This window comes from Toxorhynchites rutilus, chromosome 2 (assembly GCF_029784135.1).
Source record: "Toxorhynchites rutilus septentrionalis strain SRP chromosome 2, ASM2978413v1, whole genome shotgun sequence".
Taxonomy (NCBI): Eukaryota; Metazoa; Arthropoda; class Insecta; order Diptera; family Culicidae; genus Toxorhynchites; species Toxorhynchites rutilus.
Genome location: NC_073745.1, coordinates 188765554 through 188792831, shown reverse-complemented (window position 1 = coordinate 188792831; position 27278 = coordinate 188765554). Strand labels below are relative to the sequence as shown.

The following is a 27278-nucleotide window of genomic DNA, read 5'->3' as shown; positions in this document are numbered from 1 at the left end:
TTGGGTAGGCTGTTAAATAAGATAGAAATTGAGTGATAGCTGTTTTTGGAGTAGTTTGATAAGTTTCCAGCATTCGGTTTGCTCTTCGTTTTAGCATTAGCGACAAAACACCGACGGATTGAACAAAATGGGAAGAACCAAATAACAAACTCGCCTGTCGCAGAAGTCCGTGAAGTACATGAAACACGACTGAAAAACAGTATATTTTCACTACACGCACTGCGCGCTAACCGTATTTAATTCGGAAATGTAAGTAATACTGAGTTGACTATGTAAGAAAAGAGAGATCGATTCAAGGTCGAACGATAAATGTCAAGGAAAAATTGTTCTAGGAATACGTAGGTGGAGGGAGTGATAATATTTATTATTGTAAATTTATATTACATAAAATGGATAAAACTAGAGCACACATATAAAAAACAGAATAAAACTGGACGATCTTCAAAAAAACTGGAAGATTTTAGGGTTCAACTGGATGACTGATCGAGAAAAAAAAAACTGGGAGAATCCAGTTTAAACTGGAGCATTGGCAACGCTGCTCACGTCTATGCATTATGCATTCCCAATTAATTTCGATTCTGCAGGACGAACTGAAAAATTTTCAGTCAAGTCAACTCTGTTTTATAGTAATGCTTTTGAATCCGGACACTTTGCATTATATTCAATATCATACCGCAGCCATAACATTTTTTGCATGTAGAATTAATGCGATTGATTAGTAACTATTATGCGATTGATGCGATTGATTAGTAACTATCAATTTTATTAATTCAACATGCACAAAATAATATGGATGTGGTATGATATTGAATGTAATGCAAAGTGTCCGGATTAAAAAGCGTCCGGATTCAAATATATTACTGTATACTTACTCCGATGTTATTCGTTTCTCTCTCAGGATAAGCTACGAATATAATCGAGGGGGTCGGGTTTACATTCCATACTCTTATGGTATATAATATGGCGCTTTCTTTGCTTTCGTTCATTTCCACCTTTACTCTCGCACCGTGAGGACTCGTTTCATTGGGACCAAGCAGACAGCTCGTAAATCTACCGGTGATAAGGCACCACGAAAGCAGCTCTGAAAAGCGCACCAGCCGCAGGAAGTGTGAAGAAGCCACATCGCTACCGACCGGGAACCGTCGCTTTGCGTGAAATTCGCCGCTATCAGAAGTCGACCGAATTGCTAATCCGCAAACCTTCGCAGCGTTTGGTTCGTGGAACTGTCCAGGACTCCAAAAACTACTTGCGCTTCCTGTTCGAAGATACCAATTTTTTTGCTATCCACGCAAAACGCGTCACATCATGCCCAAGGGCATACTGCTGGCCCATCGTATCCGAGGAGAGCGTGCTTAAACAGCCGCGCTTCCGCTTTCGTCATAATTATCTTAGTACTTTAGCATATATCAACGGCCTTTTTCAGGGACACCAAATTTGATGGATTAGAGTTCAGAAAAGTTTTTGCAGGCCGACCTGAGAGAAGCTTTTAGCGAAAATCGTGGTGTCGATGATAATTCGATACCGATGGGTGTCATTGACTATGGATTTGATAGTGAAGAACATGATAAGATATGGTGTAGTGGATATTTTTTTTCCAAAATATATATTTTTAGTAAGGTTCGTCGACGTTTTTAATGACATCAGCCTAACGGGGCCAGGAGTTCAATATTTCGACAATATTTACTTACAACTATGTTAGTAATATGTAACCGATTACTCGCGGTTGGCTCGAGGTTAGTATTACAAGTGTTCTCATAATTGGGATGTGGCAGTCTCCAACACTCTGTACGTGTGCCCGACACAGGACACTTCCTATTGGGATGCTGCTGACCATTAATCAGCAACGCCCCCCTAGTATATACCCCATATCTAGCGTGTTGCGTCTTCTTGACTCGAGGAATCCAGGATAGAAAGGTCACTAGCCGGCAGAATCATCAGCTCGTGTAGAGTTGCCATGAGCGGTACAATCCTCAGCTCTTGGTGACTGATCGGTGGGCTGCACAACCTTTGGCCCGTGTATCTGTAAAGATTATGTGTATGTATTGCCACGACTAAGTAAAAGTTTATCGATCGTGGAGGGGAAAGAACAAGGATCTTCGTGGCTGATCCATTGTTCACATGTTAGATCGTGATGAACAATTCGGCATCTTTTAAATAGCAGAAAAGCGTTGCTACCCTCGCTGAATCGTCGCATGTTCCGTACACTCCCGCTGATTTCATAGAGATTTCGCAGATCATCAAATTTCGGGCAGCCACACAGGAAATGTTCGACGGAGTTGTGGATTTGGCAGTGAACGCAGAGTAGACGGAAAGGTCCTCCGTTGAAACCGTGCGAGACCGAGCAGTGGCCGGTTCTCAGTCTGGACAGGATTCGCTGTTCTCGCATCATTTTAACGTCCTCAAATCCTGCAATCGAGCCCTCAACTTTCTGAGGAGCTGCCCTCTCTCTGCGAACGACGGTTCGAACCAGGAGGTGCGGAAAGAGTTGGTGATCCACAACTTCATGTCATCAAGCGGCACCTCTCCAGTGGAAAACGGTCCGATGTGACTGATTCCGACAAATCGGTCGGCTGCTTCGTTTCCTGCAATGCCACTGTGTCCTGGAACACACATGAGCACAGTGTCGGGCAATAGGTTCTTCCTGACGGCTTGTACCCATGGGTGTCTGGACCTAGTCGCACCGATGGCATCAATGGCACTTGCAGAATCGGAGACGACCAGCAGCGGCTTGGGAGATGGGATGGTGGTTGCCTCGAAAATGCCGGCCACCTCTGCCGAGAAGTCCTGCCAGATGTCTGCGACTTTTTGGCTGGAAATTAATCTGTTATAGCCATCGCTTACCCCAAATCCAACTCCTGGCGGTCCTTTTGAGACGTCCGTATATCTGATTTCGTGGAGATGGTATTTTTCTGCAATGATGGCCCTGAAGTACTCTGGCAGACCGGTCGAGCTCACCCCGGCTCGGAAGTTGTTCTTGATACCGTTCTCCACGAGAACAGTTGGGAACCTCCATTCGTTCGCCCAAAACCAAACCCAATTGTTTTGCCATCGGGGGAAGGTTGGAATGCGCCACCCGCTGCAGTATCGTGTTACTAAGGACAATCAGGTGGGTCTGTCCCCTACCGCTGGTTTTCGACAGAAAAACTGTCAGTCCTAGTTACAATGGTCGAGTCGATGATTAGGTTGAAAGGGGATACCCCAATTTCAGCGCAGACGGAAGCAGCTGGGGTTGATGGCAGGAGGTCGGAGACAGTCCGTAGTGCCTTATGATAAATCGGGGCCAGAGTAACTCATATTTATAGATTTTTGAAATTTCATCAATATTTATAGATTTGTTTGATTTCAGTAGTTTTATTTCGAAACAGGTATTAGCCATGGAATAAAAACGGGTCGGTAAATAACAAACAACACTCATAAACCTTTTTATCTTTCGGAAGTCATACTTCTTCGTTTAGCCGGCAAAGGAGTAATATCGCTCAAAATCATGCTCCCCAAACGTAACGCACTCGTTTTTGAAATTTTTACCTTACAAACCCCGGTACAGATGCAAAAATAATGTGGTGCAAAAATACAGAAGCACTCTCCACCAGACGACTATGTGCGATATCTATCTTCCATTCTTCCTTTGTATCGAGCAGAACAGCTGTGTCTGACATCTGCACAGAGAAAGACTGTTGCCCAATAGCTGGAGCGAGACTGTGACCTCAATAACGATGATCATGGTTTGAATTATAGAGACTTTACGTATATGTTTATATGTAGTTCATAAAACTGTAACTGCGATGGTTTTATTTGGGCAAAACTTGAAGAGTTTCGTATTTATCGCTTTATTAAATCCATAAAATCGCTGATAGAAGAGCGTAGCGTATAGTTCGATACCTCAAAAAGGCACGGATTAGCATGAGATACGAGGTAAAATACAAAATAAAATACCATAAACAACTTCATATAATGTTATTTCAATACTCGAATAACCACAAACAACGTTGCTAAAGTATTACTTTGGTATTGAAATTATCAAATTTTGGTATTGAGAAGCTATCTTTCTAATTTTTTTTTTGTATTATTCATTGCTGATTATTAGAGTTGTACAAACCTAATTTCGGTATCAAGATCAATATGAAGGACACTTAAATATTTCCTCTAGCTCGAAAAAGTACTTTTGAAAAAAATATGCATAGTATGCTTTCTTGCAAAATATACACTATGGTTCACATGTATTTTATGCATGTTACCTATCAGCTATTTAGGGGAGTTTGTTTGCATTAATTAAATTATTTATATTTAGAACTAAAACTCCTTCGAGTGACCATGAGAAACTAATATCCATTTGTTGTAAACGGAAGCAAGGTTACTTGGGTTTTATTTTTATATCAATTAAAGTCAATGGAAACCATTTACTCTATGACCTTCTGAACTCCAGAATGTTTTAGAGGATCTATAACATCTGATGTTTATATAAACTCAGAGCCTGCATAGCTCGCGGACTCTATTAACTATTTTGGGTAAGTTTTCTTTCTATGGACATTGTACCAGTCGCGCGTGGAATGGTAGATCAATTGGTCTGAACTCCAGAATGGTTTGGAACATCCGATATTTATATAAATTGAAACAAAGTGTAGCACATTGATTCTTGGGTAGGCTGTTAAATAAAATTAACAATTGAGTAATATCCTGTTCTTAATGTAATTTGATAAGTTTCCACCATTCGGGAAAGCTCTTCGTTTTGGAATTTTCGACAAAACACCGACCGATTGAACAAAATGGGAAAAACCGAATTACAACCTCGCCTGTCGTAGAAAAGAGAGATCGATCCAAGGTCGAATGATAAATGTAAGAACATAAAATTACAAAAGGGATAGGAAGAGGGAGGGACAGATAATATTTATCATTGTAAATTTATTTTACATAAAATGGATAAAACTAGGGCACACATATGAAAAAACTGGATAAAACTGGACAATATTCCAAAAAAACTGGAAGAATCCAGTTTAAACTGGAACATTGGCAACGCTGCTTGTACCTTCCACCATCTCGAACAAATTACGGCTACAATGAACCCTTAACCAGTATGTGTCATGTGTTCAATCTTTGTAGTTCGTCTTTTGATTATCACCTTTCCCGTTCGTCCCTCAAAGCGCTCTATTCTGCTGTTCTTAGGTAGTTATAATTGTTATAGGTTTAATATTTAGTTTTATAGTTTTATTATTAGTTTTATTATTTTATAATCAATTCTCTGTCATTAGGGCAAACATGTTAAGCCTGTTGATGTTTGTAAAATAAAAAAAAAATACTGATACTGTTGTATCTCCACTCCCGTACCAAATTTTGCACACTATCGCCAACCGCAAGCGAGTACACACTACCGCATTGCATGCAACGTTGCATAGTAATCAGAATCAGAAAAACAGCAAAGCTCCGATTCTCCGAACAGAGTCTTGAATAAATCAGATTCAATTCAAAGTATCTTAGCACGCTGTCCTTTCAAGGTGTTTCACGTTTCATTCAAGGTGTGTATGGATTCAGAACTAAAAACGAAAGTGCTCTGCACCCCGACGTGGTTTAAAGGGATTCTGTTCCGTGAGTTCTCGGATAACCGGATAAATGGAAATTTTTGGGAACCGCAAAAAACCCCGAACCAGCAATCACATCGTACGACAAACGACGCAGCAATAGAACACACTATATCACCGATGCAGGTCACTGTGAGAGAATGATGACTGGTTCAACTTCACCGGGATGCACGCCTGACAGCTTTATGGAAGCCCCAAACCACCTCATCTCAGTCGAGCTAATTATGCCAGCAATTAACAGTCATCCTGGTCCTGAGTTTGGGTATGGCAATGGTATGGTGGTATGGTCTTCCAAAACGTCATTTCAGGTAAGTATTCAAATGTTTGGAACACTTCTCGCCCTGTAATGTCCGTCGTTTCTAGCCGCTATACTCCAACCGAATTTCATTCGAAAGACGAGGCTATTGAAATGGCCCACGAACATCAACTACCACGATCGAACATTATGCCGCTGTCGGGATGCATGCTTGCTAGTCTCGTGGAAGCCCCAAACCGCCTCATCACAGTCGAGCCATTTCTGCCGGTGTACACCAGTCATCCCGACCCTGAGATCGAGGAAAGTGTTGGGGTCTTCCAAAATGTCTCCGTAGGCACGTGTACACGTGTTTGGAGAACTTATCCTCAGTAATGTCGATCGCTTCCAGCCGACGTATTCCGGCGGAAATTCAGTTAGATGATGAAGCTATTCACGTGGAGGTGACCGAAAAGATGCAACTGTCCGTGTACTACCAAAACGTCAGAGGCCTGCGTACAAAAATCGCTCAACTGCGCTTGCTGTTATCCAACTGCGATTATGACGTACTTGTTTTCACGGAAACATGGCTCAAGACCGACATCGATAGCAGTGAAATCTCATCCGATTACGCTTTCTTCCACTGTGATCGTAATGATCTTACCAGTCGTCGCTCGCGGGGTGGTGGGGTTCTAATTGCTGTCAAAAACTATCTAGTGTGTGAGTCTGTTTCGATGACCAACAGTGAAGTACTTGAACAAATCGCAGTTCGGATAAAATCTCAGCTTCGTTTTCTCTACGTCGTTGCCATCTATCTCCCAGCAAATTCGAGCAGCAAGTTATATACTACTCACGCAAGTGCAATGCAATCAGTAGCTGATCGTCTCTCGGAATCAGACTTACTCTTGTCGATCGGTGATTTCAATCTACCTAGTCTACGATGGCTTCTCGACGAGAACATGAATGGTTACATTCCCTCAAAAGCGTCGACTGAAACAGAGATAAATTTTATTGAAGCAATGTTTGCGAATGGATTAAGGCAGATTAATCGTTTTATCAACACAAATGCCAGACTTCTTGACTTAGTATTCACCAACCTTCCCGAGTATCTTGACTTGATCACACCGCCAGCTCCACTGATACCTCCCGATGACCACCACGCAACTTTCATTTTACTACTTGACGAGAATGACGCACCAAAATTAATGGACGATCAGAATAGATGTACCAAACTTGACTATTCGATATGTGACTTTGACTTTTTGAATTCCGTTCTTACCGGTGTCGAGTGGGATAGACTCCCGAATTGCGATACAGTAGACCAGATGTTAACGGCGTTCTACGAATTACTCTATGACGTTATCAATCGTCACGTACCTCGAAAGAAACGAGCTTCTGTATCTGTTTTCAACAAATCTTGGTGGACTTCAGAGCTGCGGAAACTTCGCAACCATCTCCGAAAAGCACGCAATATCGGTCCATTCAAAAAATGTAGCAGACAAAGCAACACTTCGCGAGATTGAATTGGAATATAAAGTCATTCTTTCTGCAACGCATGAAAACTATTTGCATAGAATGCAGACTACCGTCAAACAGGATCCTTTTCGCTTCTGGGATTACATCAAGCACCTGAAAGCTGGCAAGAGCATCCCTGGCTCTATAAACTTGGATGGAATGATATCTCACTCAAATTCGGAAGCAGCCAATCTTTTCGCTACTTTCTTTGAGAGCGTGTTCAGTAAGGCGTCACCCGTTCAACGACACAACTGCTTTGAGTATGTTACTCCGCACAACATTCATCTTCCACGCATCCAGTTTTCTCAAGACGATGTTCGAAAAGTTCTCGAAAACATCGATTCGAAGAAAAGTCCCGGAACAGATAATTTGTCTCCTGTGCTGTTGAAGAACTGTGCCGCTTCTCTCTCGATGCCTATCGCTGCAATTTTTAACCACTCACTTCAGGACAATGTATTCCCACTGGCATGGAAAATGGCATCCATAGTACCGATTCATAAATCCGGAAGTTACAGTTGTGTCACCAATTACCGTGGTGTTTCAATACTATGCAGCCTAAGTAAAGTGTTCGAAAAACTGATTCACGCAGTTTTGTACAGAGTTGTTTCACCGATGATCTCTAACAGCCAACACGGTTTCATGAAACGACGTTCTACAACAACAAATCTTATGTGCTATGTGTCAGCAATATCACGGCTGTTAGAATCTAAGCAGCAAGTGGACTCGGTATACGTAGATTTCGCGAAAGCTTTTGATACAGTGCCGCATAACCTCATCATTAACAAATTGAATCACTTAGGATTTCCGAATTGGATTACTGAATGGCTGCACTCTTATTTATCAGCCCGCAAGGCTTTCGTCGTGGTGAATTCCGTGCGCTCTAGGACATTCAACATTCTATCTCGTGTGCCCCAAGGGAGTGTTCTGGGCCCATTGATATTCATCATATATATCAACGACCTGTATGAGTTGCTTTCGTCATCCAAACTTGGTTTCGCCGATGAGTTAAAAATTTTCCGCGTGATTACATCCATCAGCGATTGTGCCACAATACAAGAGGATATAAATCGTCTACTGATCCGGTGCGGTGACAACGGTATGCACGTAAACAGTAAGAAATGTAAAACAATATCATACACTCGCTGCAAAAACTTCATTAGTCATCATTATTATATGGGATTGGATTCCCTGGAACGTGTGAATTCGCTTTGTGATCTGGGAGTAACGATCGACTCTAAATTGAAGTTTAACGAGTACATAAGTATCGCAACCGCTAAAGCATACACTGTACTTGGTTTTATTCGTCGTCATGCCTCAGGTTTCACCGATGTGTATTGCCTCAAAACGCTGTACTGCTCACTGGTTCGCAGCATTTTGGAATATGCTTCTCCGGTTTGGTCTCCATTCCAAGTTACGCAAATTGCAAGCGGATTCAGAGAAGTTTCATGCGGTTTGCCTTGCGTCAGCTCCCATGGAATGACCCAGTCAACCTTCCCAGCTATCCTGACCGCTGCAAACTGATCAATTTGGAAACCCTATCTGACAGGCGTAAGAAACTACAGCGACTTTTCATTTTCGACCTCATAACAGACAACGTGGATTGCCCCGAACTGCTACAGCAGGTTCCGTGGAATATTCCTCCTCGCCGATTTCGGAATTCTCCATTGTTTCTAATACCTTTCCACAGAACGATCTATGGTTTTGATAATTGTTTTTGTTTGTCTTTGCGATCGTTTAATGATGTTTGTGAGGAGTTTGATTTTACTTCGACCAAAAATTTATTTAATGTTAGAATAAGAAGTTTAAATTTATTTATTATATAAGTAAACAGTCTGTAGGACGTTGTCGAATATGGTGAATAATAAATAAATAAATAAATAAATAAATTGAAAACGGGCAGAGATTAAAGTGCAATATTCTTTCTATCCGATACACATACAGCGTCACCGTCACCGTCCCGTCTTGGACTTATTTTGCTGACGTCAGAGTTGCAATTGATGGTGTATGTGAATGCTACCATACGATTTACACGGGATAATATTCCATGTTTCATTTTTTACGTTGATTTTACGGTGACGTGACATTGTATGTGTGGCGAACTTAAAGCAGCTGGATCGAACAATGAGAATACCCAGTTTTCTGGTAGGGAAACTGCGGGTAAGACGAACAGTTGGGGTATAACGGACAGGTGGTTGATTTGTATAGTTGCATTATGAATTTCAAATTTCTGTTGATGGGAACGTCTTCTACATGCTATTTTATAATATTTAAACCATCCAATGACAATGACTACTGATCAAAAGTGGAATAGGGAAACAAAAACCGAAAATCACACATGATTCCGCGTGTGGATGTAATTTTTCCGGCTTCGATATTAAGCATTTTGAGAGGCTTAATTCACTGATGGTTATATTTCGGTTTATGAGTTGACAGATACGCGATATTAGGTATGTACGGAAAAGTAAATTCATTCGTAAATGGTAAACTTAAATTATTGAATTATCTGCACTGGCTGGGTTGAAATGGACAGTCACATCGAGAATCACATCCAAAGTATGATGGAAAGTGAAGCGAACAATATTTCACTCTTTTGACGTAGGATTACGTCTTTCGGAAACATATTGGGATACAAATTGAAAATCGAAAATCGAGCACATCGTGAACATTGTCCAATTTCAAACGCTTATTGCTCAGTCATTTCATGATGGATCGAGGAAATTTTTGCGTCAATCGATTTCGGCACTCCATAACTATTTTTTTATATCGAAGAAAATAATATATGTCATGAAAGTACTATCGAACAATTGAAAAATCTCAACCCCTATCCTAACGGAAATACCCAATTCTGATTGCTCGAAACTGACGACACACATGGCGGGTCCCTAACAGAGACATCAAAACCTAGCTGCCTGGGGGAAATCGGCATTGTAAATACATGAAAGTAGGGGGAACTTTTGTTTGTACCGAAATGTGTTCCCTAACAGAGATATTAAAACCAAATCATTATCAAAGAGTTTAACGATATGATTCTTCAAACATATCCGAAATCAACAGATAGCCTAGCGGAATCCTACTTCAACTATGCGGTCGTGTCTCGGACATAGCCCTTCGGTTGCTTTTTTATATTACTTTCTCTCTTTGTTCTACTTCAGTTACTGGACACACAAACGCTGAGAGAGAGCGAAATTATTCCTCTCGCGAGCGACTTCTACGCTTCGCATATTATAAGCTGTCCATATTCTCCCCACTACATGTCCATTATACCTGCATCGATAAAATGCTCTACATTTCGGCTTGTTTTAATTTTAGTAGAAACATGGAAAAAAAATTTTATAGAACATTTTGCTTATTATTTCGAAAACCAGTATATTGAACTGTGAGAAACTGCTTTTACGTTTTAGAAAACATAAGTTTCCAAAGATACAATTGAAGTTCCTCTTAAAATGTGCGTCTTACCCCCATTTTCCCCTATTTTGAAAAAAAGCTTGTGTCGTTTCTGTTTTCACAAATTGAATCACGCAAAGTGCTTCACGCAATAAATTCGATCAATATTCAGCCACTTCAATACTGTGAATTAAAATGCTAATGGTCATTGCTAAAACAAGTTCCTGGCTGCTGCTGCTTTACAATAGTTGCTTAGTAAGTTTCACAACGAACTCTAAACGAATTGCTGGCACCTTTTGTTTTCCTCTCTCGAATAAGAAAACAGTGTATCAAATAGCACTATTTTATTCTCATCCGAAGCTTCTAGCGGGTATTGGATAAATTGAATTTAAAATTCTATTATGCTCTGCTTGGAGAGAGGAAAAAACCGCCATTTTCCAATACAGCTGTATTAGAAGGAGTTTGTCGTTTAGCTGCAGGTTGCAGCTGCCACCGAATGCTCATCCCTGAACGCGGCTGTCGCGTAGAGGGAAAAAAACCACATGCTCGGTGATGCAAAAGAGGGGAACGGGACGCAATTCAGCGTTGCCTATTCATCTTGTAAGCATACAAATGAAGAAGAATCAATTTGTGGATGGGATTTTAAAACATGAACCATAAGATAGAAAAAGAGTGAGAGAGGAATATGAGATTTACGGTAAATACGGTTGTAAATTTTTGATCGCTTTTGGGAAATTCTAGCTGAAGGAGACAACAAAAGGGTGAAAAATGTGTTGTTAGAGGATAAGAAATTGTATTGGGACTGTAAATTCCCCGAATAAATTATTATTGGATACCATTCCACCAACAAAGCGTCATTGACGTAATATGGGCACATATTTTCGAGCAACTGTTGCAGCTTATGATCAGTTCTTTACGACAGGACCATGTTGCACGTGAATGAAGTGGAAAAGTGGTCTAAAAATAGAATAGGCTCCAGCTATTGCTCATGTACGCATTCGACATGCAAAACAGAACACATGGTCAGCCACAAACGAGGGATGTTTCGCGGCCGAAATGGATTCTATTTCTCCCAATTGGTTATTGTATTACTTAGTGAAGTACCGGGATATTGGTGTTTAACGTTTTGAATTTTGAGTTTGCACTGCTTTCCAACAGATGTCGTTACGAAACACTTCGGTGTTCAGGATGGTTATATAAACTTGCTTAAGTTTTCATCGTCGTCTCTAGCAACAGCAGAAAAAAATAGTAGATTTTACGTGAAGATGTATTAGGACGACATTCGTATCAAGTCTGATTCCTTCGACTGTTCTGTTCTTCAGTTGATCAATTACAGAATCTGCGCTGTCTCACCTTGTTTCGTCTCCTCTATTCACATATAAATTACGGGGATAACGAGCATACAAATGGAATGGCATTAAGTAAGTCTCGTAATTTTTTCGAGACTCCCTCGTATGGCTACTTGAGTATAATTTTACTTGACTCGGTTTTAGCGCAGACTCATAGAACGAAGACTCATGATTAATACATTAATTGTGTCAGAACCAAATAGAGTATCTCTGCAGGATACTAGATACATTACGGTGTTGAGAACGCAGAGAGATTAATGTAGTGCTACGTGGAAATATATCGGACCCCTCCCAGATCCAATGTGTTCCACTTCCTGATAGTCATATGAAAAGTACAGCGTCATCTACTTACATCGACACATTGAGAAAGCACGTCAGAAGAAATTCGTTGTAGATTGCCATCGAAATAAATCGACTTTCGTTGAACTCAGACGGTGCCTTCCGCACCATGATGCATAGACGAACGCCCCACGCCAGGAACAGCACTTCCACTATTGTTACCGATCCGCGGGCGTCGACATTGATGATGTTGTTGAGAACCGTGGGAGCAGGACCGGAAACGAAAAGAAATATAGCAAGACAATGTAAGTAAAAAGAGAGGGAGAAAAATTGCAGAAAAATGCCAGTTTGATATAAATTATGATTCAGAGAGCATGAAAAATTATTTCCCGAGTGTGCAGATAGAGTATAATGTTCGAAACATTTCAGTCAGCGAAATCTATTATGCCTGTGAATGTCGAACTGGTGTTCTTGGCGGGATAACAGCGATTTGCTAGATGCCAGCATCTTCTTGCTGCGACGGTGAGACCGTAAACGATATGCTTTAACTTTACCAAACTATTAATGTGTTTTATTATTGACCTGAATCTTGCTAAGTTGTTTGCAATTATATTTTCAATATTCAGTTAATCTGTACATGATTTTAAATACAGTAACGTCTCGATTATATCACTGGGCAATTTATCACAGAAAATTTTTCGTTTTTATCACGTATTTAAAAGAAAAAATTATATGAAAAGTTCAATCTGCCTCTCAGCTATTGAACAAAAAATTAAATTTCTGCAGAAAAAAATATTTTTGATCATTCTTGCCGCCTATCGTGATTAGCCGTATTCATGGAAAAATTTCTTGCTATTGGATTTGTAGCATATACGCTATATTTCACATATTTCTTTGAGAGCTTGAAAACATTTTTTGTCATAAGCTCAGAATTAAAAACTATGAAAAATTCGGAGCAACTTTCTCCCAGTTTGGCCCGTGGAAGAAACAGTCGTAAAGTATAGTATCTAATCAATTGTTGAAATTCCTTTTCGAGATAATCGGTAATACTTTTTTGTGAAAGATTTATTTTTGTGTAGTGATAACTAAGCGATATAAGCTAATGAAAAAAAATAAAATTCGTAAATCGTTCAACAATTTGGTATACACCGTAAGACGTTCACAAGAACGTTAAAGGAGAAAGATCAATTTGTGAAACTGTATGTTTTGAAATCATCGAGCACTATAAGAAAAATTAAATATGCTTCTGAAGGTAGAATTGTTTTAATGTTTCAATTAATTGATGGTAGATATTCTAGATAGCAATCTAGAATCGGCTGTATACGGCTGTAGTGGTTGATAGTTTCTGCGTCGTTTAAGCTCAGCAATTCTCGTCTTAATTTTAAATTTTGTGCAAAGGATAATTTCCAAGAACAAATTTTGAATTACTTGAAGACTTCTGATTTGACTGTTGACCGGGTATATAATTGCAACGAATCTGCCTTACGTATACCAGATGAACGTTTACTCATTTGGAGGGAAAAAGGTGTCGCATGAATCAATGCTGACAAAAACCGGATAATTTTAATGTTACAATGTTTCTGGTACTCAAAAACATCAATTGATGATGATTGGAAAATCGAAGAACCCTCAATGTTTCATGGCGGAAACTTTTTCTTGAATGCTTCTGAAATCAGTTTGATCTGGAAGTTCCAGAAAAAGACTATAACCTAGAGGTTTTCCGATAGTAGATAACTGCATTGCGCACCATTGCTAGTGGGGATGAAATTTCCTCTGGCGATGGACTAATTAAAGATTGTCCAATGCCAACAGAATGATGAATCAGGGACTAATTCAAAACATGAAAGTAATATATTGAGAAAAATTAGAAATGTCAATCATGTTAAATTCAGAAATACTGGATAAGGCACTGTAAAAAAATAGCATTGAAAGATCTAGCTATTCGAATGTTGGCAGCACGTCAATCACAATCACAAAATCTTGGAAGCGATTTGATGTGGTCCAAAGCAAATATGTGTTAATGAAGACAAAATTTCTGTATCCACCTTATTTATGAGTGGTAATCAAATAGTGGTGCCGGAGCTCGAGGAAGGAAGGATATTTCACACACAACTTTACGGCAGTTAAATTATCGGTATAGTGCTTGATCCATCAGAAAAGGATGAACCTACTGATGTAGTGAAGGATGAAGACGAAGAAGAAAAAGAAGAATAGTTACATTAATCAACCGGAAATAGCAGCTCTGAAAAATAGAATGCAATTCATACAAAACTTCAATTTAAAATTTGAATAATACGATAGAATGGGGAGAACAAAACAACTTAAATTTTGTTACAATGTCTTTCACACAATATCTCCGAGAAAACAACAGAAATTGCTATGAGAAAAGCACTGTAACTATGATTTCATTATATCATGTTATACTGTGTTGTTTTACGTGTTCATGTGATAAATATTGTAATAAATGTTTTACTATAAATTTTGCATGTTGCACGGTGAATAATGTTTAATTCATACATATTGGAGAGAAAAAAAGATTTTTCGTTTGATAAAAATATCTGTTTCGCGTATATCACAAATTTTTTTTGAGCGTGATATAATCGAGACGTCACTGTACAATGAATTCCATGATGCTCATACCTAAATAAGTATCTTTCGATCTTATGTTATGCTAAAAGCCTGTACTTCGTACTACATAAATTGTTTTCATAACTAGTATATTTTCTGATCTGTACCTTGTTGAAAAATAGTTCAACGTTATCGCTTCCATCTCGAAACGTGTTTTTTTCATTAATGTTTGCATGGCACGAGAACAAAGATAATCTTCTAACAGACGGATCTTCCGGGAGGTACTTTAGCTGAAATTGAGGGATTTCATCATTCGAGAGCTATGGGTAGCTTTCTCCATTATATGCATATTAGCTGGAATCAATTAGCACCACAAATGAAGTGGCACTGCTCATTCGTTTCACGTATCGCCACGTAGGTTTGCTTCAGTTCTGTGGATGACTGTATGAATTTAGAAAGTCTGATGAATACATCTGAACATAGTGCTATGAGGATAAAAGGTATTCGCGAACAGTAAAATAAACGGAGGATACCTTCCGAATTTTCGAATGCATTTATACAAATGTATTCAATCCATTTCTTAGTATCCGGACCGACACCGACAATTCACACCTCAGTTTACCTGCGGACTTCGGGTAGAACCAGGAATACCGTCGTCACCACCTTCTATGACAGTGTAATCCAGGTTTAGCCGCTAAACTTGTTCATGCCTAGTGGTTTAAATCAGAATGATGAAAAAGTAGGGAAAACATATCTAGGTGATTTATCTGCATGTTATTATTTTTTCTTACGTTCTTCCCGCATCAATAAGCTAATAAAGCATCACTAAGCTAATAAATCATCACAATATGCATTCAGCACTGTGCTACTCATTAGTCTATCGCACTCGAAAGCGACTCCCATTCTGCAATAGCACAGACCATATTGTATTTCTATTCACTCAATTATAGTATGTATGTCACGTTTTCATCACATCCAATCCCATTTCAGCAAATGTACACCTATGGAGATATAAATAACATCGCTTCTGTTAACCGATTTTGGAATATTGTTTTGAACATTACCCCCGCTTCAAAATTATACGAGAACCAAATTGAGTTTTAATTTATTGTTGTTTTATCCGATTTTGATACTATCGACGCTAGAAAACTATTAGATTTACAAGTAACGTTTCCTATCCTACCGTTCAAAAAGGATTCCAAGTTGTCTTTGGTCTCCCAATCTGCCATTTATTTGCTGTTCTGAGGATATGAATTCAGTGTTACAAGCTGTTTTCTGTGAAGTGATCACAGAATACCTCTAAAAACTCATAACAACTGACTCCGAATTTGTTCAATATACAAAACTAAGCATACAACCATGTTTAAACGTGGTCTACGACTTTAATTCCTATACTGGGGTGTAAGTTTAAAGTTTTGAAAACGAAAGCGTTACGCCGGAACAACAAGATTTTGAGCGTTAATACCTCCTAACCAACTAAACGAAATAGTATGATAATCACTTCATTCGAAATATAAAATGTCTACGCGTTATATGTTTGTTATTTATTGATCCAGAAACTTGTTTCAATATCTCAAAAATTGCTTTGAAAGCTACACCGAGAATTAATGTTTAGCACATGTTATGGCATCCCGATTTATTACATTAAATGAGCCGAAAAACAACAGAAAATGCTCTACTACCCAATACGTGTATATCATTTGTATAATACAGCCATTCCATGCCAAACCGATATAGTGGTCCTCAAATTTTCGTCAAACGTGGTAGTTTTTTCTTTATCGCAAAACATTAGACCCGTATTTTTTCCGAAATGGTTACCATTTCCATTTTAGAGTGGTCCTAAAAATCAACTTTTTTCCTAAAGTTACATTTTTCAAGAATTCATAACTTTTGAACCACTGAACTGATTTAGATAATCGACATATCAAATTGATAGAAATGTTCGAGCCTTTTATTAAAAAAATGAGCTTGCAAAAAAATAGATGTCATTTTCGTTATTATTGATTGTAGTAATTTTTTTTATTGTTCTGATGGCTTTGAACTAGAATGCGTTGTATTTTTTTATATTTTTTTCTTGAAAGCTGGGGATTTTTTACATAATATATCTCGATATCATAGATGCTATTTTTTTCGTTTTTGAGTTATGATTTTTCAAAGTTACCGGTGGTCCGAAAAATCATTACGAGATTGATGTTGCGAAGCTAACTTAACATCAAGAAAGCGTTGATGAACCGGTGTCACCAAGAGCCTGTTTGCCCAAACGAAGGGCACTGGTGCGTTGTGTTCGTTCAAGCTTCCCTCTAAGTCCAAAAAGTAGTCCACCAGAGAGAAGAATTGTACCGCTAAGAATACGATCAAGAAAGCACCATCACCGAAAAAGGCGTCATTGAAGCTGGGCGTTGAAGACAGCCATTACAAACGCAACTCTTTTCGTTTGGTGGTCATCGTGTCAGCATCGATTGCCGGCGGGCGTCGAGTGCCGAGCGAAACGACAGCGCCAAGAAGAAACCGAAACGATGCTATCGCTGCTACCGGGGAGAAGAAAACAGCTACCGCTGCCGAAAAACTCAAAGTCACTACTGTGGAGAATCAAATTCTTTTTAGAACTATTAATTACTTGGTACAATTATTGGATGATGAAAAGTCGAAATCGTTAAGTGGGATATTTTCTCAGCTTTCGAATGCAACTAAGATAATAGCGCAACACAGCGTAGCTTTTAGGTTACAACGAATAAAATACAAACATAGCAGAAAAATGAAGAAGGCTGATAACTATGTAATGTTTGAGATTTGACCATATAAAAAGAACGATTTATTTTATCAAGTATGATCCTCTAACACACCTTAAAATATTTACATTAACAGTCTGTATACATGGTTATACTGATATTGATACAATACTGGTAAAAATGAAGTATAGAGCACAGCGCAGTCTGTGCATAAATTTTTGATATGACATCTCATAAATCAGGAAGATTTTTGTTGGTCCCGGAAATGTATCACCCTGTTTGACTAGCGACTGTGTGTCTCCACTGCACAATGCCACCCTTTTTTGACACCATGAAAATAAGTGCCCCATCATATGTAACAACTTTGTCGCGGACTGTTTTTGTCTAGAGAATAACTGTCGATCTCTAGAAGTGAATTTCCACCACCACCAATTTTTCCCCTGGAGTATTGTGCATTGGTTCAGCCCAATTTCATTCAATGAATGGAGTTGCATGGTAGTTTTGAAGTAAACGGCCTTATTCTGCGTGGCGTGTGAGGTGAGATGACAATTGTCACTTATGTCACGCGATTCCACCAGGCGTATGCCGTGAGAAATCTCACTTGAATGAACTCTCACTTTATTCCCGCTCTCAAATATACGTGACGATTGTCACATGAACTGGGATTTCTAGGTGACAATCGTCGACATGTCTTGAGGTGTCGACAGTGCATGAAAACAAATGAAAAAAGGAAGAGGAATAATAAGTGTTTTTTTGGGTCGTATAGAATCGATAGTAATGGTATTATATGTATCAATAAATTCAATTTATCTTCAATTTTCACAGTACGAAAGACAAATTGCAAGTAGTTTTTTTTTGTGAAAGCGGTAGTGAGTCTGTTATTCCTCAATTGGACGAATAAGCACACCGAAATTATTTTCATTTCATGAAATCTATTTATTTTCTCTAAAATATATCTATCATATGGGTCTTGTGTTTCATCTATCTATCCGCGAGTCATCGTCACCGAACTGCATATCCATTTCAGAAGCCGTGGTATATGCCCGAGCCGGAGCCAGAGCAACAATTTAACACTGAGAGTGCAGAGAGCAGCAGCAACTACGACCAAAACAAACAAAAATGCTAAACTTTACAGGATGCAATCAACTGTTTCACCAAATCTAAATCAAATACCTGCAAATTCGGCAGAATGTCCTGATACACTAACAACAGGCCAGGTTAAATCAGATCTATAGATACGGTACTGACTGCAGCAAAACAAATATCTGACCTCTCTGAGCGAAACAAATAAAATTCTGGGATGCCAGATGTTTTTTCTCAAATATATGCGATAAAAATCTGAAATATTTGTAAATATGTGCTAATGTCTGACATACTGACCAGCTTCGTTTATCATATGGAATCAATAATGTTTTGTCACTATTTTAAATAGCCTGCAGCAGGAATAAAAGGTTATGATAAAAGTTAAATGTCTACAAATTCGTGAACACATGTGCGAATGTGGCATCTCTGATCAGATTTGGCAACCAGCAGAATGAACGCCTTGTCACTTGCTGTTCATCCTCTCACATACATCAAATGAACCTCTCACGGCATCCGAAACGACTGTAGGAATAGAGTGAGGAGAGTTGCGTGATGGTGATGTGACAATTGTCATCTCACCTCACACGCCGCGTAGAATCAGGCCGAAAGCGTTGCCCAGAGCTTTCCAGTTCATTCGCCTCTAAGCCCTGAATCTTTCAGACTTACAGATTATCCAGAAATTCAGACTTTGACTTGTCCAGACTTTTTATAATTTATGAGATTTCTCCAGATTTGTCGCAATAATATAACATCTACTGGTTTAACTTTCGTTAACCCCTTGCCGTATGATTTAATTTCCAACAACAGGGCACAAACACGAGTAGGGGAGCCGCGGGTAAGACGGACAGTGGGGGTATAATGGACAGGTGGTTGATTTGTATAGTTGTATAGGTTCGATTTTGTACATTCTGGCACAGTCTAATCGCAAAAGGGGTTAAAGTTGATGAACTTTTAGCAATTATTCAATGACATTCCAGATGGAACTAAACAGATGTGTTATGACATTTATAGCAATTTAAGTTGTAGTCCAGGGGTTTTCAAATGGTGTTTCGTGGGAAATTTGTGCTCCGCGAAATTATAGCAAATGCTCCCACTCGAAAACCCTCTTTAAAAAAAACATTGTTTAATTTAATTTCACAGGGCAGATAGTGATTTATTTTGTTTAATTCAGGTCAGATGTCGTGTAACTGCGACGCGCAACCGCAATAGAGTTGTTCCCAGTCGGGTAATGTCAATGCAAATAGGATTTGTTTTGCTGATTAAAAAATGCAGGTACTCCGTCAAATAATTTTGCTATGAAAAGTGCTCTTCCATAAAAAAAAAATCTGAAAACCCCTGCTGTAGTCCAATGCGAAGCAGCAAATTTGTTAAAATTCAGGAGTTTCTGGAAATGAAGCCTCTGAGGATGTTACATCCGTGGACGGAAAGAGGGCTGTTATTAAAAGCAGTTACTTCGAGGGCCCTTGGTTGGTTTGATGCTTCACGAATCTCTTTTAGTTTCGTGATAAATTGCTGATTATGCAGAGTAGGCCAAAGTGGTATCAATCTATAACTTGTCCAATGATAAATTTTATCAGCTCTATTTGATTTATCTTCCATATATCCTGAAACTATGTAATTAACGAAGGTAAGTCCCCGGAGCTGCAAATTATACATTCCTAGAGTTCACGACTTTTTCGAACGGAACGAACGGTATGATAATTTGCAATGTATGATGAATGATGAACGAACAATCAATGTACATAATTCGTTCATCAAAATGGAAAAATTCCAGGAAATTTGAAAAGAATGAATTCTTTCAAAAAAAATATACTAAAATCTATAATATTAGGTTGGGGAATAGGTTATCCATTATTTTCTCAATAATTGGCTTTAGTGATCAATATCTCGCGTATTATCGTTCATACAATTTCAGGCATAGGCTCGTTGTAAAGGTCACATTTCACACTAAATAAACCTTTGGCTGTTTTTTGTTTGTTCCATTTAGTTGTGAGTTACAGGGTCCTAACAATGGGAGTCAACAAAAAGAAAATTCGGTACATTTATAAAAGAGAAAGTGTAATGCTTCTATAAATGCAAAAATGCAAGCCAGGCCTTTGTAATTGCAATTGGTGTGTATGGTGTCGATACCCCAACAGTAAAATACTTGCAACTTAATTTAGTTCTCAATTTTTATTAATTTTTTTTTCATGAAAAAATTTTCTATTTATTTTTATTTCATTTATTTTTAATTTTTTTTTTATTTTTATTTCAGTGCAATATACTAAATTGAGATCTCTACTGTCAACAAATGAACCGTTTCAAGCTAGCGATTGACCAGAAACGTTCAAAACTGGCTAACAGAAGAGGTTCTGTGTTCCATCAGGACAACACAAGGCCACATATTTCCGAGAGCTTGATTGGGATGCTTTTATGCATCCGCCACATAGTCCGGACCTGGTTTTCCCCGAGCGATTACCAAGCGATTTTCCTCGCATTGCAAAATTTCCAGAGTGATAAGTAATTGATAATAAAAAAACTATTGCTAGAGTTTATCGCCAATAAGGACCAAGACCTCTATGATAGAGATATTCTGACGCTACCTTTAGAATGGCAACAAATTTTCCAACAAAACGGTGCATATTTGAGCCGAATCGGACAATCCGAAGCATATTAACAATTGTTTTAAATTTCATCCAAAAATAATGGAATACTTTTTACCCAACTCAATAAATATAAGGTAGAAAAAGAACGGGCTGTCTTCATAAAGTTATAGACTCTGGCTGGTGGTGGCTCTGATCGTTGATGGAAATGACATATCCTACGGTTGAAGAAGGCCTCGATGTCGAATCGTTTGGAATGGAAAAACATTTTGGAAATACAAATACTGCCACCATGTCTACCACCATGATCCAAAATTAAAAAAGAGGCTAGGGAGTACAGGGCGGATTCGATTATATCTACTTCTTCTTCTTCTTAAATGGCACTAACGTTCCTAGAGGAACTTCGCCATTTTTTATTAGTATTTAGTTGAGATTTCTATCCCAAACAACACGCCTTGAATGCATCCTGGGTGGCAAGCTCTAGAATACGCGTGACCACAGTGCAAGACGGAGGAAATTTCTTTGACGAAAAATTCCTCCAACCAGAACGGGAATCGAACCCGAACCCCCGGCATGTTAGGTTTGACGCTAACCACTCGGCCACGGAAGCACAGGATTCGATTATATACAGTCTCCGATTTATTCTCACTTTATAAAGGGTGTGTCACATCAAATTGCATCACGGAAAAAACGCTGTAGAAATTCGCACAGTAGACCGATCCTTTTGAAAATTTTAGACAGTAAATTAAAAACTATTAAACAACTTTTGGCATTTTCTTTTTATTCATACTTCGAGCCCAAGCCCGTATGCTCGCACCTTCCTCTTTACCCCGTCCATAAGGTTCTGTACAACGTCAGGTTGTAGTTTTTTTTAACAGAAATCCATTTTCTCTTGAAGTCCGCCTCCGATTTGACAACTTTTGGGTTCTTCCGGAGGGCCTGCTTCATAATCGCCCAATATGCGAAGCTCCGGCGCGTTGGGCGGGTTCATTTCCTTTGGCACGAAGGTGACCCCGTTGGCTTCGTACCACTCCAACACGTCCTTTGAATAGTGGCACGAAGCGAGATCCGGCCAGAAGATGGTCGGGCCCTAGTGCTGCTTCAATAGTGGTAGTAAGCGCTTCTGTAGGCACTCCTTAAGGTAAACCTGCCCGTTTACCGTGCCGGTCATCACGAAGGGGGGCGCTCCGCTTTCCGCAAGAGCAGATCGCTTGCCACACCATGTACTTTTTGGCAAACTTGGATAGTTTCTGCTTGCGAATCTCCTCCGGAATGCTGAATTTGTCCTCTGCGGAGAAGAACAACAGGCCCGGCAGCTGACGAAAGTCCGCTTTGACGTAAGTTTCGTCGTCCATTACCAGGCAATGCGGCTTCGTCAGTATTTCGGTGTACAGCTTCCGGGCTCGCGTCTTCCCCACCATGTTTTGCCTTTCGTCGCGGTTAGGAGCCTTCTGAACCTTGTATGTACGCAAGTTCTCCCGCTGCTTGGTCCGCTGGACGAATGAACTTGACAAATTCAGCTTATTGGCGACATGCCGGACCGAACTTCTCGGATCACGTCTAAACTGCTTAACTACGCGCTTGTGATCTTTTTTACTGACGGAGCATCCATTTTTGCCGTTCTTCACCTTCCGGTCGATGGTTAGGTTCTCGAAGTATCGTTTTAATACTCTGCTGACCGTGGATTGGACGATTCCCAGCATCTTACCGATGTCCCGATGTGACAACTCCGGATTCTCGAAATGAGTGCACAGGATTAATTCACGACGCTCTTTTTCGTTCGACGACATTTTTCCAAATTTACGAAAAATTGACAGTGAAGCATGGCCAACGTGATCTATACACTCTTATCTGATTATAAGCGAAATCTGAAGATATAATTCCTAAAATTAAATTTCTACAGCGTTTATTCCGTGATGCAATTTGATGTGACACACCCTTTATAATGGAATCCTAAATATAATAGATTAATTTTTTTTCATTTACATATATTTTGGATTTTTTTAAATATAAAATATTCATCCCCGTAACTACCTGATCATAAGCATGCACAGTCATCTCATTCACTAGGAAGAAAATCCCCATTATCTGGACCTACTGCATAGAGAACGAGCCATTGAAAAGACACGCGTTGTGAAGGACCTTGGTGTAATACTGAACTCGGAGCTGAACTTCCGTGAACGTTATGACTATGTCATCAACAAAGCCAACTGAAACTTAGGGTCCATCTTCCGGATATCCGCCCAATTCCGTGACCCATACTGCTTAAGATCACTGTATTTCAGTTTAGTTCGGTCCACATTGGAAACAGTGGTTGTAGTATGGAGTCCCTTCCGCAGGGTATGAATCGAAAGGATTGGGAGAATAGAATCGAAGTTTCTGAGGTACGCGTTGAGATTTTTGCCTTGGCAAAATCCAAATGAGCTCCCATCATATGAAAGCCGATGCCGTCTGCTGGGGATGGATACACTGGAGAAGAGACGGAACATAATTAAAGCCACATTCGTCGGAAAACTTCTTCTTGGTGAGATAGATGCCCCATGGATTCTCGCCCAAATCAATATTAACGTCGTACCACGACCAATCAGGCAGCGGAATTTCCTACGACTTCCACCACACCGAACATATTATGCCCAGCACGAGCCAGTTTCATCTATGTGTGTGCTTTTTATTTCTTTTTATTATTTGTTTGATTTCACTGTGAGTTGTAAAGTTTTCCGTGATCGAATTTTAAATGCAGTTTAAGTGTAGTTTGGAAGTGAAAAACTTTAAAGTTCTGAAGATGTTATTAATTTTATCCCAAAAACTCATAATAAACTTGATTGTTTCTATCAACAAAGTTAAAGCTCTCTAACCGCTCAACAATTTGTTCTTCAATACCAAATCTCTATCTTCCTTAATTTCGCTGCAATATCCTTATGAATAATTCCTGGTCAGAATTCAATCGAAATCTTCAAAAGTCACGATTTTTACTCCACTGTACTTATAATGGCAAATAAAAGTTATCCTCAACGTCCTTCTTGAAATAAGCCTTATTTTAATCATAAAAAATAAATATTTTTTTCAAAATGTTATATACATTGAGTCTTAAATAGTACATAGTCGAGTCAGTATATAATCGATTTTTGGTTTCGAAGCAAGTTAAGTTCGATTGTCGATTTGAAAGTACTCGGAAAATGGAATTTCCACTGCATCAGAATAAAACACCTCACTAAAAACTGACTATTTTTATTGTCACCTTTTCCCTCAACTAGATGTAAAAATTCCTGGGAAAGATCTGGTTTAGAGAAGAAAAAAATTAAAGGAGGTTATGCCCAAGATACAACGGCATTGTTGACGTTGAACTACGTTGTTATTTTATATAAGTGGCGTGTTTATAACTTCGGATATTATTCTATAATGCTGTGAAATTTTACAAACAACTGCTTAGTAGAATAATCCCCGAAATGTTTTTGACGTAGAACTACGTCTTTCATTTCTATACCGGGGTGTAAAATCAAAGTTTCGAAAACGAAAGCGTTACGCCGGATACCGAGATTTTGAGTGTTAATAGCTCCTAAACAACTGAACGAAATGGTATGACAAACACTTAATTCGAAAGATAAAATATCTACGCGTTATATACGTGTTACTTTTCCATCCAAAAACTTGTTTCAATAGCCTTAAAATTGCTTTCAAAACAGGCTATTGAAATCACCAATCGGTATATGAGCGAGCGCCGCTCGTAAACCCACTCAGTTATAATTGAACAGCGATTGGAGCATGTTGTCGCTGTTGTGATAAAGCTAACTTCGTTTATCATGAAAGCGCTGATGAACGGTGTCACCAAGAGCCTGTTTGTGCACCTTAGGCCAGAAGGGAATCCATCAGGAGGAGAGTGATGCCACGGTTCCGCTTGAAACATCGGAGCAGCCGCCACACACACATACACGCGCGGAACCCTTGTTGCTATCGTCGTTGCTGAAAAATAATCTACCAGTTCTCCTGGGAATTGAAAAATGCATTCATGCGAAAGAGTTTATTCTAATGTTTTCTATCCATACAACACTGCAACCAAATACATTTGGTTTTGTGATTTTTCAATAAATTGACAGGAAAGCTTCTGAATATTATTTTTCCCCATCAGTAGATAATTTTCGTATCCAATATTGGATGCATAACATGAAAAACGGAAAATTTTTCAAATCGCGAAAATCATGCCATTTTCGAGCGATTATTTGCTTCCTACTCATATAATGCTGCGACGAAATATATTTCGTTTTGGATTTTTCAATCAAGTGCGATCAAAGTAAGACCACGTCTTTCGGCAATTTATTAGAGGTGCAATGAATCTTAAGGAATTCCCGCTCTACGCGCACTGGCAAACGATATTTACTCAACAATTTCTCAAACGAGAAATGAGTGTTGTGAGAAAGGATTAGCGAACGCAATAACGACAAACGGGAGAAAGAGATGTTTGGAGGTTGAAGGAAATTGGCAGAAAACATTTTCATTTTATCTTTCGAATAATGTGATTCATACCACTTCGTTTTGCCAGAAAGAGATTATTAATGCTCAAAGGAGGAATCGATTCCTCCGAGGAAATTACCCAGCGCAAATTAAAGTCGACTATCGATTGCGGCATTCGTACACAAATAATTTTATAATGCAGTTTCATCAAAGTGATATCTTCGATATGGGGAAATATTCACTACACCATGTTATGTATTTCATATTCTTCACTATCAAATCCATATACATGGCACTATCGGTATCGAATTATCATCGATACCACCATTTTTGCTAAATGCTCATTTCAGTTCGGCCTGCAAAAAACTTTTCTGAACTCTAATCCATTAAATTTGGAACCCTGAAAAGGGCCGTTGATTATATGCTAAACTAATATAGCACGCTCTCCTTGGATGGGCCAGCTGGATGTCCTTGGGCATGATGTGACGCGTTTTGCACAAATTGGTATCTTCGAACAGGCTTCCTGCAGCGTCATAACCGCGGAACTTTGGAAGCGCAAGTCGGTTTTGAAGTCCTGAGCAATGTAAACCCCACCCTCTTTATTATATAAGCTTACTGTATACTTATTTCGATGTTATTCGTTTCTCAAGGTAAGCTACGAATATAATAAAGAGGGTGGGGTTTACATTTTATACTTTTATGGTTTATAATATGATGCTTACTTTGCTTTCGTTCATTTCTTACTCTACTCTCGCACCGTGAGGACTTGTTTGTTGAGGGACCAAGCAGACAGCTCGTTAGTCTTTCGGTGGTAAGGAAACACGAAAGCAGCTCGGATAAGCGCACCAGTCGCAGGAAGTGTGTTAAAAAGCCACATCGCTATCGACCGGGAACTTTGCGTGAAATTCGTCGCTATCAGAAGTCGACCGAATTGCTGATCCGCAAGCTAGCTTTGCAGCATTTGGTTCGTGGAATTGCTCAGGACTATAAAACCGACTTGCGCTACAAAGTTCCGCGGTTATGACGCTGCAGGAAGCATATTCGAAGATACTAATTTGGGTGCTATCCACGCAAAACGCGTCACATCATGCCCAAGGACATTCAGCTGGCCCGTCGAATTCAAGGAGAGCGTGCTATATGAGCTTAGCATATAATCAACGGCCCTTTTCAGGGCTCCAAATTTGATGGATTAGAGTTCAGAAAAGTTTTTTACAGGCCAAACTGAAAGGAGTATATTCGTTTGGATGCCATTCAGAATCGAGAAAATTCCGGAAAGATCTAATAGTTTCTGAAAAATAATCTGCCTGTTCCCTGGGAATTGAAAAATACATTCATGCGAAAGAGTTTATTTTAATGTTTTCTAACCATATAACACTGCGACCAAATATTTTTCTATCAAATGCTATTAACAGGTGGTTATCGAGTTAATATTAACCACTGGTGGGTTTCGAGTATCGAGGAAAATCTGGAAAGAACTAATCGTTGCTGAAAAATACTCTGTCAGTTCCCCTGGGAATTGAAAAATACATTGATGC

General features: G+C 39.2%; 1 protein-coding gene across 1 annotated transcript in view; it reads right to left on the bottom strand.

Annotated features, from left to right (window-relative positions):
- LOC129768484 (uncharacterized) overlaps positions 1–27278 on the bottom strand; it is a 425523-nt gene that overhangs the window by 56254 nt on the left and 341991 nt on the right. Inside the window, exon 13 of the mRNA XM_055770172.1 lies at positions 12406–12544. Coding sequence (XP_055626147.1) covers positions 12406–12544 — 139 coding nt within the window. The remainder of the gene's footprint in view (positions 1–12405; positions 12545–27278) is intronic.